Consider the following 14,063-nt stretch of genomic DNA (forward strand, 5'->3'; position numbering starts at 1 on the left):
TTAGTGACCTTTTTTTTTGGTAAGCATGTAGTCAGATAGTGGCAGAGCTGAAACTAGCATCCAACTTCCTTACTTCCAGTTTGGTATTTTTCCATTATACCATGCTATTTTTAAGGCTTACTCCTCTCCCTCTTCCACCCTTGCTTTTTACCACTCCATCTTGCCACAACCGGATGTTTCCTGATAAACTTAGAAATTTACCAGCCTGATATCAAAGTTTGAGAGTCTATTGGGTTGTACAGGAACCCAGGAGACTTCACGGGTACTGGATTGTTTCTAATGCCTGGGTAACTAAACTAATGTCTCTATGTGGCAGTTATGTTCATGACCTCATCATTTGTTTAAAAAAATTTTGTATTATTTTGTAGGTTCATGGGTGTGTGTGTACATCAAGGACAATTGCATGCACTTACAGAGGTAAGACTTCAATAACTGTATTGAAGTGACTTTGCTTTAGTTTCAACATTTATGGTTCCATAGTAATTGTTACTTGCATATGTAAGCAAAATGTGTGTGCATTTATGTTTATGCAAAAATGGCAGTGTTAACAATGCTTTCTTCTGTTGCCTGGGGACAATGGCCATATCTTTTAATACTCTTGGATTCCCTCATAACACTTGGTGAGTACTCTGAGAATATGAGTACTCAAATATTATATTGGTTCTTGCCGCCCCGATGACCCCCTCCTAAGCTAAGTGATGGCATCACTTGGCTGCAGACTCTATCATGGCAGCAAATTCCTAGACTACCCAGAAATGTTTGGTGTCCTGATCTAAAATTCCACTGTCGCTGCTCTAGTTTCCTGATTGGTCTTATTACTCCTTGGAATCAGTTTACATCTCTATTCTTATTTTATTTTCAGCCTCTTCTAGGCAGATAAATATGTGATAGTCATTACTTAGCCTCTGAGGACCAGAGAATCCTCTCTAGAACAAAGGCTTCCCAAAACTCAGGTACTGAGTTATCAGCTTCAGAATTTGCTTGGGTGCTTCTTAGAAACACCAATTCCTGGAATTTCTAGGTTTAGTAGGTCTGCATAGGGCCCATGTGTATTCTTAAATGCTCCCCAGATTATTCTAATGAACATCTGGATTTGAGAATCTATGGTCTAGAATGTTTTCACATTCCTCCTTGAGTAGTAAGTACCAAAATACAAAGTGAAGAAACTTAGGAAGGAAAATTGTTTAACAGAATTTGCAGGAGTATTGGTTTCCTGCTAGCTTGGTACCTGGTATTACTCCTTAATATCTTATGAAGGAGGGTCCCATGTGCTTCATTCTCTGTCTCTTTTCTCAATTACTGAAGGCACCAGAATGTTGGATGTATGTAGCTGTGGCCTGCCTCTTATATGGAAGGCCAAAGAATGTAGAATAGTGAGGTGGTTAAGAGCATGGGCTCTGAAGTCTTGATTGCCTCGGTTTGAATCTGTCTGTCCCTCACTGTTTTCATCCGTATAACGGGGATAATAATAATAGTACCTGCCCCAGGGAGTCTAGATAGAGAAGAGGACTAGTAGCTGAGCCCTAGAGTATTTTAATTTTAAAAGTCTGAAGAAAAGGGCAGATTGAGAAGGAGTGAGGTAGGAAGAAAACCAGGAGAGCGTATTGGGCTGGAATGAAAAGGAAAAAGGAGTTTCAAAGAGGAAGGATTAATTAATTGTGGCAAATGGCTGCTGATAAGATGATGACCTCACAGGGAAGTTGTGAGGATGAAATGTAAAATGCTTATTTAGCACAGTGTCTGGCATATAGTAATTGCTTAATACATTTTATTATTAACAGTGACTAGTCTCTCCTGAACTCCTTGAGTTGTCAATATTTTTCATTTAGTGCTTAGTTCTATACTGCTGGTAGTACCATTAAATTTTTTAAAAACCTTTTATTGAAGTATAATATAACAGAAAAAGTACACGTATGAAAAGTGTACAGCTCACTTAAATTTTTACAAATGAACACACCCATAACTGGCATCCCAGATCAAGAAACATTTTCTGTGTATTTATTATCTCAGAAGTGAGTCTATAAATTCTTCAAGGACAAAACTCTCTCCTTTTCTCAAGTCTTCTATCTGTCAGAGCTCTGAAACTAATAATTGTAAAAGTATTTGTTGCATTCCTTGCTTGTATCATTGTTCTCTGAAATGTGAGTTTATTGGAAGGGCTTGTGTGTTGGTTTTGCTGACAAAAAAGAACATTCTTTAAAATCTGTGATCGTGTCACAAGCTTAGAGGTGGTGCGTAGTGGAAATGGCAGAAATGAATGATTATAACGCAACATTCTCTTGGCTATGTTGCTCTTCAATAATATTTTCTGTTGCTTCTTAGCTTGTTTATAGCCATATACAACATAAAGTGTGTGCTTTGTGAAAGAGTGTGTATTTCCAGTACCATATTGACATAGCTTATGATATTAATAATTTTTATTGTGATGTTAATAGGCTGATGGTCATGAAGCCCAGATATCCAAATGCTCTTAGTTATTTTCAGAAGGGGATCAGCAAAGGCCACCACGGCATAGATCTCTGGGGACTCCTACATTTAATTGCCTTATAGTTGACTTGGCAGCACAGCTTTTGGTTTCACTGAGGATCACAAAAATAAATTACTAATAGCATCTAGCACAGAACTTGGAACTTGGATGACATATAGTAAATATTTCTTGATTGGTGGAATGCCTACCCTCTACAGTAATGTGAGTACGATTCCTTATTTCTCTTAAAATAGTTTGTCAATAATTACAATAGACAAGCATAGCTCTTGGTAATACCTGTAAAGTATTGATATTATTAGGAAGAATATTGCTCATATACAGTAGTGATCTGGACTTTTCTTGGCTTGAACCGTTTCCACAAGTCTTCATTGCAGTTGTAGACATTAATTGAACTTGGAATAGATACTTAGGTGTGTTTTTTAAAACTACCTGTACTAGGGTTAGACTTCTAAGTTTTTAAGCAAACGAGAATTTGTTAAAGAGAAAGCAGTTTTATAAAAGATCAGACAGAAGCTTTTAAGTTTAATGAGCTGAATTAAGAATCCATGTTGTATTGAGTAGGAATGCCCTGTCAGTGTGTCTTTGATTCAGAAGACCTTGTCTTTCATTTAGTCATGGGTATCAAGGAAGTGGAAATCTTTGGTTTTTAAAGACAGAAAATATAATTCTATGTATCAGTTAGCTATTGCTGTGTAATATCCAACCACAAAACCTCAAAAGCATACATAAACATTTATTTCTCTTATGCCTGCAGGGTTCAGCTGAGCTGAGCTGGGCCCAATTGGGCAGTTCTGCTGGTCTCACTTGGGCTCACTCATACATCTACAGGTCAGCTGGTGGTCTGCTTTAGCCTGGGTTTTGCTGCGGCAGCTTTGCTTCAGCTGTTTCTCATCCTCCTTTTGGAACCAGTGCGCTAGCCTGAATATGTCCTTTTTAAAATGATACCAAAATAGCAAAAGTATGCTAGCCCATTTGCGCAAGTGCTTTTCATGATTCTGCTTATGTTCGAGTTTGCTTGGCCAGAATCTCATTGGACAAATCAAGTCACATGCCTGAGTTCACATTGGGAGCATACTGCAAAGTTACATGTCAAAGGGCATGGATTCAGTAAGGGGTGAAGAATTGAAACCATTGTTGCAATCTCCCATACCCTATAAATATTCCAATCAGCAGATCATAATTATTTGTGTTTTCTGCTCTACTTGAGGGTAAAGATTTTTCTCTTATTTTTAAAAGCATAACTACCAGTTATTAAACACCCACTATGGGCTAAGTGTTATGCTTAGTTCTTTATATATTAGCTGTAATTCTCACAATTCTGTAGTCCTATTTCCTCCATTTTATAGATGAGAAATCTAAGGCTTAGAGAAATTAAGTGACTTCCCTAAAGTAGGAATTGGATCCAGGTTCATCTGACTTCCCTAGCCTATACTCTTTCCATTATAATGCGCTGTGCTTTTTTTTTTTTTTTTTATTGGTGTCTTTATAAGATTGTGAAATTTTAGTTGTACATTATTGTTTGTCAGTCACCATATAAATACCTCCGTTCACCCCTTGTGCCCACCCCCCAGCCGCCTTGCCCTTGTAACAACCAAACAGTTCTCTCTGTCTGTGTGTTGGTTTATATTCCACATATGAGTGAAATCATGTGGTGTTTGTCTTTCTCTCTCTGGCTTATTTCGCTTAACATAATACCCTCCAGGTCCATCCATGTTGTTGCAAATGGGACAATTTTGTCTTTTTTTATGGCTGAGTAGTATTCCATTGTATATATATACCACATCTTCTTTATCCAGTCATCAGTTGAGGGACACTTGAGTTGCTTCCATGTCTTGGCTATAGTGAATAATGCTGCACTGAACATAGGGGTGCATAAGCCTCTTTGGATTGTTGATTTCAGGTTCGTTGGATAGATACCCAGTAGTGGGATAGCTGGATCATAGGGTATTTCTATTTTTAATTTTTTGAGGAATCTCCATACTGTTTTCCATAGAGGCTGCACCAGTTTGCATTCCCCCCAGCAGTGAATGAGGGTTCCTGTTTCTCCACAACCTCTCTAACATTTGTTATTTTTTGTCTTGGTGATTATAGCCATTCTAACGAGTGAAAGGTGATATCTTAGTGTAGTTTTGATTTGCATTTCCCGAATGATTAGTGATGTTGACCAGCTTTTCGTATGCCTACTGGCCATTTGTATAGCTTCCTTGGGAAAGTATCTATTCATATCCTCTGCCCATTTTTTGATTGGGTTGTTTGTTTTTTTGTTGTTCAGTTGTGACAACGTGCTATTCTTAATTCACTTATGTATTTCCCACAGTGCTAAGCACAGGTTCTTGTATGTGTAGCACATGTAGTATTTGCAGAGTTTGATTCTACCTTTTTATATATTTTGAGTTATTTGGAAAAGATATTTCCTGGTTATTGGGTATATTAGAATGTGTTTGGGACAAGTAACAGAAAATAGTGAAATGGCCTTAAACAACAAAAGCACTCATGTAACTGGAATTCCAGCAGTTTATTAGGTTAAGGATTGGTTTAATTCAGCAGCTAAATAGATGTTATCCAGAGATCCCATTTCTTTCCATCACTTTATCTTTACGTTGTGAATGTCATGCTAAGGTTTGCTGTCATTCATAATCAAAAAGTAGCTGCCACCAACTTACATGCTATATATTTTCTCTTCCATATCCAACATGGAGGTGGGGGGAGTCAAAGAAAGAGAGAAGAGAGAGAGGCTTCTGGACAGATTATGCATGATCTCATTACGCTTTTCTTTTTAAGCTTGTTAAGAAAGGCCACAAAGAGGGAAATATCCTTGTAATCAAACAGTTTGGGGAACCTCTTTGTGCAGAACCTCTCAGTGCCTAGAAGATTAGAAATTGGGGGAATGAGTATGGTATAAGGTTGTGGGGCAGGGGTCTCAAATGACAATACTCTCTGGTCAAAGGAGTCAGCCAAAGAATTGCCTGGCAGGTAGGACGTTTTGGGATCTCTCTTGCCTTTTCTGCAATGGAGAAACTATTCTTTTTTCCATTGTGGCAGTGAGAACCACTCAGTTATAAACACAGCAATTGCTTGGCCAGGTATGGTGATTCAGTCTCTTTACGGCAAAGTCACCTCAGTCAGGCAGATACCCGGTACTGAAAGAAATGCTCTTAGCTCAGGAGGGAAGGGGGCAGCCCTGCAGGCAGCTGGCGATAATTTTTTATTCACATAGCCCTCATCCTCTTCTCACTCACCATTTCCACCCCTACTATATACCTTCTTTCTTTATTAAAGAATAGTTACTTTGGAAATTCCTTTTTTATGTGGGTTGAAATGTGTTTTTCTGAGTTGGTTTTTGTTAGTCTTATAAAAAGCCTTATATAGTCAGAGAGCTTACAATGAAAGGAAACTCTGTGGGTTCAGTGACCAAACTCATGCATTATTTATAAAATGAGCAGTCAGACCCCGATTCCAGTTTCTTGGTGTGCTGTGATATTGCCATTAGTTGTGCCTCCTTTTTTTCTTGTTTTTGTGTGGCCCAGTACAAAGTATTCTCCTGGCCTTATTTACCTTGAGCCAGATGTGAAATTGTCTTTTGCCTGCCATGTGTTAACTTTGGCGGCATAGCGATACCTATCTTTCAGGCATAGAGTAGCTTTAGGGAGGTTATTACTACTACATGGTAGTTAAGAGAACACACCAAAGGTACCAACAATGATTGCTTCTGTAATTCAGGGCATCTTAAAGGAATGATGAGGGTAGGGGAAGTGACAAAAATGTGAATTAGCATCTGCGAGGGAAGAAAGAGATTCACTTTCTATATACCACTTTGAGTGAATCTGCTGTAGGCTAGGCACTCTGCTAGGCTCTCGGCTTATCAGGATAAAAAAGAAGCCTGTTCCTCTATCTACTGGTGTATAACAAACTACTCTAAAACTTAGTGACTTAAGACAACGATTTATTTTTTATTTTTATTTATTTATTTATTTTTGCTGAGGAAGATTCGCCCTGAGCTAACATCTGTGCCAGTCTTCCTCTGTTTGTGGGTCACCACCACAGCACGGCCACCGATGAGTGGTGTAGGTCTGTGCCTGGGAACCGAACCTGGGCCGCTGAAGCGGAGTGTGCCGAACTTAACCAGTAGGCCGTGGGGCTGGCCCCAGTAACCATGTTATTTTGCTTGTGATTTTGTAGGTCAGGTATTTGGGAGAACTTTGCTGGGTCTCTGATCCACATGTGTCAGCTGAGGTGGCTGAGCTGGAGGACCCACTTGCGAGATGGCTTCTTCATTCACATGCCTGTGCCATGGTGCTCCTAGGCCCCTCGGTGTCTCATTCTCTAGGGCATTTCCATATGGCTTGAGCTTCCCACAGCTTGGTGATTTCAGGATACTTAGACTTTGTTTAGACTGGTGAGAGGTATAAGCCACCCGAGTGGAAGCAAGACGTCTTACAACCTAGCTTTGGAAGTTCCAGAATGTCACTTAAGCTGCATTCTGTTGGTCAGCTCTGATTCAAGGGGAGGGGAATTATTAGACTCTACATCTCAATGACCATTTCTATTCTACTGTAGTGTCTTTCATGAATTCAGTGGTTAGTGACTGGGGTAGTGAGAAATTTCTTACTATGGCCCTTCCTTAGAAACTATTTTTTAATATCCAGCTGTTACCTCTCAGATCTCCATATATATTAATGGTTGTTATTCGTTATAGTTCATATTCCTTTTTTCTGTCGTCTCCTGTTTTCCATGCAATTGTTTTGCTAGTATTCCAAATACAACTTAGATTGGTTAGGTCACCCTTTTCAATCTTATCATTTTCTATTGTTAGAATCCTTATTCCTCCAAATAAAAAATATGGAGTTAAAAAAAAAATATATGGAGTTAATTTTGACTTTTTCTTATGTCTTGAATTTAATCAGTTCCCAATCCTATCCTATTATCTTCTTTGTGACGTCTGTCTGATTCTTCTTTCCCTACCATGATCTTATTCTATGCCTGGATTCCTACAAATATTGTGTGGCTGGTTTTCCTGTCTCTAGTCTTTCTTTGCTTCAATTTGATAAACTACTACTCCAATAATCTTCATTAGGCATACTTTGATAATGTGAGGCTTCTGTTTAAAAAATTCTGTTTAGCATTCGAGACTCTCTCTGATCTGATTTCAGAATACGAATCCCTCCCTTTAGTTAGGTGGGTCTTTTTGCTGTCTTCTGCACATGCTGGCCTTAGATGTGCCTTTCAGGACCTGGAATGCCCTTCTCTGTCTTCTCCCTTCCAATTGCCAAGTTATGTCAAATCCCAGGTTCTCTAATGGAGCTCGGTCTCTTAAATAGGTCCTATAAAAATGCCCTGTGTGGCTGGGCCCATAACGTATGTTTAGGATGTGTTTATTGTTGATTGTTTAGTGTAGATCCAGCTCTAAGAACACTGAATTAGCTCCAATAGAAAGAGCCAGAAGTCAAAAATGGTGTGAAATGTTACATCTCAAGTTCTTTCACAATTAGAATTTTGTTTATTTCATTTATACTTGTAAAAATAGCTAACAGTGTTCCTATAAATACATGTTGGCATCTTCTTTACTTTTGAAAAAGGTAGCTTTTATTTAATTTTTTGGTTTGGTCATTTAGTAATAAAAAGTCTCTAAATGTGGTACATGTTTTCTGCCCTTATTTTTAGTAACTCCCTATGACATTTGAGAAACAAGAATTTGAGGTTGGCAGTCTAACCCACAAATAATAGAAGAGTTCATTTAGTTTAGTTTATTCTTAAAGCAGTTTTCCCCTGACTTGCTAGCTTGCTTCTGGCTCATTTATTCATTCAAAAAATCTTTATTGGACTCCTACTATATGTCCAGCACTATTCCAGGTACTGGGGATATAATAATGAACAAATAATAATATCTGCCCTCATGGAATTTACATTATAATCAGTAGGGGTTGGGCAGAGGAGTTAGACTACACAAGAAAACAAATTGCAAACCCCACCGCACTTAGCATATATATTACAATTTCAAATATGTGGGCAGGGAAGGTCTCACAAAAGAGGCAAAAATTAAGGAGTTAAGGGAACTAGCTGTGTGAATATCTGGGGAAGGAGTATTCTAGGCAGTGGGAACAGCAACTGCAAAGACTTGGAAGCAGAAATGTACCTGTTGTGGTCAAAGAATCCAAGGAGGGTGATGTGGCTGCAGCAGAGAGAGGAAAAAGAACAGTATTAGATGGAGGTCAGAGAGTAAACATGAGCCAGATCACGTCAATCTTATAGGCCATTGTAAGAACTTCAGCTTTTACTCAGGACAAATTGTGAAGTCTTTTGAGGTTTCTGAGTAGAGATATGACATGATGTGACTTATCTTTTAACAGGATTGCTCTGGCTACTACGTGTGAATAGACTGAAAAGGAGGCAAGGGTGAAAGCAGGAAGACTAGTTAAGACACTATTGCAGTAGAGTCTGTGCAATAATGACTGTGCAATAAAGATGAAAGATGATGGTAACTTGGACCAGAGTAGTAGCAGTGGAGCTGGTGAGTCTGGGTCTATTTTGAAAGTAGAGAAAACAGGCTTTCCTAATGTATTGGGTGTGGGGTGTGAAAAGGTGAAAGAAGTCAAAGATGACTCTGAGATTTGGGATGACTCTGAGATTTGGGGCCTGAACACCTGAAAGATAGAGCTGCTGTTAATGGAGATGGGGAAGACTATAGGAGGTACAAGATGGGAGATGATCAAGAGGTCAATTTTGACCAGGTCGAGTTTGAGATATTTATTGGACATCCAAGTGGAGATAACTTTATGGAACATCAGGATTCCAAGGAGTATTCTGAGTGATACCTTCCTTGTTCAGAACCTGTTTATTAGCCTTTTCTGATGAAATGTTTCATCAGAAAACAGTTCATTGATTTGGAAGGAGGCATGTTTCAACTGCTGTATTACTTTTTGAGTAATAATAATGAAAAATCATTGTTTTTTTTTTTACTAAATGCTTTGTATGTCTCAGGGCCTGCTAAGCTTTTTTTTTTTTTTTTCTCTTTCCATATATCGTTTAATTATCACACAATCCCATGAAATAGGTGGTATTTTCCCCACTTTACAGATGAGAAATCTGAGGCTCAGAAAGAAATTAATTTATCTAAGTTCTCTTACCTAAGTAGTAGAGCTGGAATTTAAATCAAGTTCTGGCTGACTATAATCCTGTGTTTACTAGACTTTAAGCTCCTTGGGCTTGGCTGTTTTGTTCACTGCTGAATCTTTAGTAACTGGCACATAAAGGCAGGCAATAAATATTAGTTGGGCGAATGAATAAATGGATGAATGAATGAATACTGCTTCCCAACATTTGCGCTTCCAGCAGTTAAACTGTTTGCCACAAAAACATCAGGCTCTTTCAAGGTCGTTTTGGCCATCCATTTGATGAATCTTTTCATAGTGTTGGTAGTGATAGGACAGCAGAAGGATTCAGAAAATGCTTTAGGGGATTTCTAGCTAATTATCTCCTAATCCTCTCCATGATTGTGAACCTAGTGTGGCAGTTGGATTCATAGAGCTCTTTTTGAGTTTAGGCTAAACCTGTTTCTAATAGAAGTTTTGACTAGTGTGTTTTTCTTAACTTCATAAGTGGTTTCATTCACAGGAATTGGATCTGTGTTGGCTCTTGAGAGCTGTTCCTACTTTGGATTCTGTAGCAAGTAGGGACAATGGAAGGAGGGTGGCCTCCCAACATACCTCTCACACATTCTTACTACTCAAGGACATTTCAGTATTCCTGTACCTGATACATAATCACTGTCTGCACTGTCTATGTTTACTTGCTCTTTATGTGGGTCTTTTCTTGTTAGCATGGTCACCATTGTTTGCTTAGATAGTAAATTCTTAAATCAATGATTTCTAAAGTGAATCATAAGCATTTCTTTCCTTAACATGCTCATTTTAGCACATTTCATCTTCCTACAGTAATTGCTTGTGTCTGTTTCCTACTCAACAAGTAATTATTAAGCAGACACTTTGTGTCAAGGGCTAGTTTAAGTGAACTTCAAAAAGAAGCTGTTCTATGAAGGTGGCGGAACAATTGTCTAAGGCTGTCTGTAGTACTTGGCACAAGTAGCTGATTACTAAATGTTTGTTAAAGTAATTAATAACTCATTAAAGTATTAGTATAGTGCTTAGCTTTTCCACAAATGATAGTTCTGTCCCTTCATCCCTGACTTCTCCCATTTCCTGTATCTTATCAATCATCATTTCCTGTCCATTTTACCTCTTATCTTGAGTTGGTTTATCTTACATCAGTTCCTTCTGCCATCATCATCTCTTGCCACAACCTTCTAACTAGTCTCCCTATCAGTCTTGTTCCTCACCTTAAATCCATATTGCCAGCCAGAGTGGTCCTTTGAAAACACAAACCTATTTTTTTTAACCATCTTAGCCATTTTTAAGTGTATAGTTCAAGAGTATTAACTATGTTTACATTGATGTGCAACAGATCTCCAGATCTTTTTTGTCTTGCAAAATTGAAACTCTATACCAATAAACAACTCTCCATTTCTCCCTTCCTCAAGCCCCTGGTAACCACTATTCTACTTTCTGTTTCTATGATTTTAACTACCCTAGGTACCTCAGAGAAGTGGAATCATACAGTATGTCTTTTTGTGACTGGCTTATTTCACTTAGCAGGATGTCCTAAATGTTCATCCATGCTGTAACATGTGACAGAATTTCCTTCCTTTTTTAAGGCTGAAAAATGTTCTATTGTAAGTATATGCTACATTTTACTTATTCATTCATCCATCAATGGACATTTGGATTGCTTCCTACTCTTGGCTATTGTGAATAATGTTGCTATGAACATGGGTGTGCATGTATATATATATGTATATATTTGGATATATAACTAGCAGTGGGATTGCTGGATGATATGGTAGTTCTATTTTTAATTTTTTGAGGAACCTCCATACTGATTTCCGTAGTAGTTGCACCATTTTACAATCCCACTTATAGTGCATAAGGGTTCCAATTTCTCCACGTCCTTGTCAACACTTGTTATTTTCTGTGGGTATTTTTTTTTTTCTTTGAGTAAAAAAAAAATGAATGAAGGGAGAGAACTATCATTTGTAGAAAAGCTAAGCACTATACTAATGCTTTTACGAGTTATTAATTACTTTAACAAACATTTAATCAGCAGCTACTTGTGCCAAGTACTATAGAAAGCCTTAGACAATTGTTCCGCCACCTTCATAGAACAGCTTCTCCTTTTTGAAGTTTACTTAAACTAGCCCTTGACATAAAGTAGCCATCCTAGTGGGTGTGAGGTGATATCTCATTGTGGTTTTGATTTGCATTTCTCATTTGTTGCAGAGACTGTCTTTTCCCCATTGATACATGAGGGTTTATTTCTATTATATTCCACTGGTCTATATGTCTCTCTTTATTCCAACACCACAGTGTTTAATACAAATCTAATAATTTTATTTCTCCCGCATAAACCCTTCTATGGTTCCTCATTGACCTCAGGATAAAGTCAAAACATTTAATCCTGCTGCTGTTTATTTCTGTGGCCTTACTCCTCACTTCCTCTCTTACCTCTTTGCTCCTGTCTCAACCATGCACTACAGCCTTATTAAATCTCTTTCAGTTCCTCAAATAGGACATGACCCTTTCCACCTTTGGGCCTCTGCACCAGCTCTTCCAACTGCATAGAACAGAACTTCTCCATCTCCCATTGGCCTGGCCAACTCCTACTTAACCTTCAGGACCCAGCTTAGATATCTTTTTCTCTGGGATGCCTTTTCTGATCTCCCAAAATTAGTTAGGTACCGCTCCTATGAGCTTCCATAATACAATAGTTGTATTTTGTTTTTACTTTTTTTGCTAAGGAAGATTCACCCTGAGTTAACATATGTTGCTGCCAATCTTCCTCTATTTTGTATGTGAGCCTCCATCACGGCACGGCCACTGATAGACAAGTGGTGTAGATCTGTGCACAGGAACCGAACCCGGGCTACCGAAGTGGAGTGTGCCAAACTTAACCACTAGGCCACTGGGGCTGGCCCTGGGAAATGTTTTTTTGAACATAACACTGTAATTGGCATAGTCTCTATGCCAGTCTGGTCTTCACTATAGAAGACCAGACTCAGTTTTTGTCTGAGCCTTTCAAGGACAGCACACCACTGCATCTTAAGGCCCTTCCTTGGACAAGACCTTCCTAGTCTAAGCTCTGAAGACTGAGGTAGCTGATGAGAGCTGACTCATGGGAAGTGGAGAAGTGATCCTTATATGTAAATAGATGATTAGGGACACTTTATGGAATTCATTCATTAATTCATTCAAGAAGCATTTATTGGGGCCTACTCTGCCAGACACTGATCTAGGCATGGCATTGAACCTGTTCTCAATGGACTCATGAAGTGAAGTTAATTGTGTGTTTGGACCTTCTGGATTTACTTGGAAAGGGTTTCATAATTCAGTGCTATGGTCATTCTATGCTTCTAGTTATTTAGAAAAAAGTTTTACAATTTAGAATCCCCAAAACCCTTCTGAGGGACATCGTATCCAGATCTGCTGCTTTGCTTGAATTGAGAGTTGGCCTGAGATCAGCATTAGCTGCTTCCCAGAGAGTCCCAGTGGCTGACAGAGAAAATATAATTTTGAACAAATTGGTAAGATTAATCTAGACTTCACTCAAGATTAACCATCTGATTTTTCTCATTTACTCTCTCATTAAAGAGGGCACATCCTTCTAACACTTGAGATTGTCTGAAACCAAGGAAAAGAAAAGGCTCTCCCTTTTTCCTTGAGAATGTAGATATTTATGTGTACACTAAATTTATATCTATGTGTACATTAGACCTCAAATCTATTTTCTCTGCAGTAGAACCAGAACTGGCTGTATCCTCTTTCCCCACCCCTTCCTTTGATAACTTCCTTTGGTAGTCTGTGAATTTCTGTGAACTTGAGGGTATTTAGTTATCTATCTGACCTGTAGCCTTCAGAGGAGATTTCTGCCTGCACTTGGAGTGACAGTTAGGCTGGGAAGGTGTCTTCCACATAGCAAATTGGAAACCTTCCCTCCCTTTCTACCTGCCTACCTACCATTTGCCACTAGAAGATACCATTTGAGCTTGTAGTTTACCTCCTTTAACTTTTGCTTGACTTCTTCCTTATACAGAGGCCAAGTAGTGTGCTGATATAGGCAAAGGAGGTAGAAGAAATGATTGGTTCATTTGAGGATGGAGTCTGCTTTGATATAAATCACCTTAATTAGAAACTTAACATCTTTTGGTTTCTATTTTCATTTTGTCCACTGTCAAGCCCCTACTCCTCAGATCTGGTGGGAAGGCAGGGTGCATTGTCTTCCTTAAGGGATTGGTTTGTTCACTCGGAGCCCAATCATCAGGGGAATGTCAGAGATTTTTGTCTGGATCAGGAGAGTGCAGGGTTGTAATAGACATAGGGTAGCAAGCTGGAGGGAAGAATGCTTTAAACATGGCCCCAATAGCCATGTTGCTAGTAGAGTTATTATGGATTTTGGGATAGGAGAGCAGACTGGATGGTCTGAAGCTCTGGCCTGATCTTAAATCCTGTCTGAGACCACTGATTGCTAG

The 14,063-nt window shown here is 38.8% G+C and overlaps 1 protein-coding gene across 2 annotated transcripts in view; it reads left to right on the forward strand.

Moving 5' to 3' along the window:
* The window catches only part of TESK2 (testis associated actin remodelling kinase 2), a 135,044-nt gene that overhangs the window by 102,071 nt on the left and 18,910 nt on the right, over window positions 1-14,063 (forward strand). For both annotated transcript variants that reach the window (XM_004442015.3, XM_014796454.2), the window contains exon 4: window positions 369-417. In XM_004442015.3, coding sequence (XP_004442072.1) covers window positions 369-417 — 49 coding nt within the window. The remainder of the gene's footprint in view (window positions 1-368; window positions 418-14,063) is intronic.

The sequence above is a fragment of the Ceratotherium simum genome, chromosome 22, assembly GCF_057802395.1.
Source record: "Ceratotherium simum simum isolate JZ-2026a chromosome 22, ASM5780239v1, whole genome shotgun sequence".
NCBI lineage: Eukaryota > Metazoa > Chordata > Mammalia > Perissodactyla > Rhinocerotidae > Ceratotherium > Ceratotherium simum.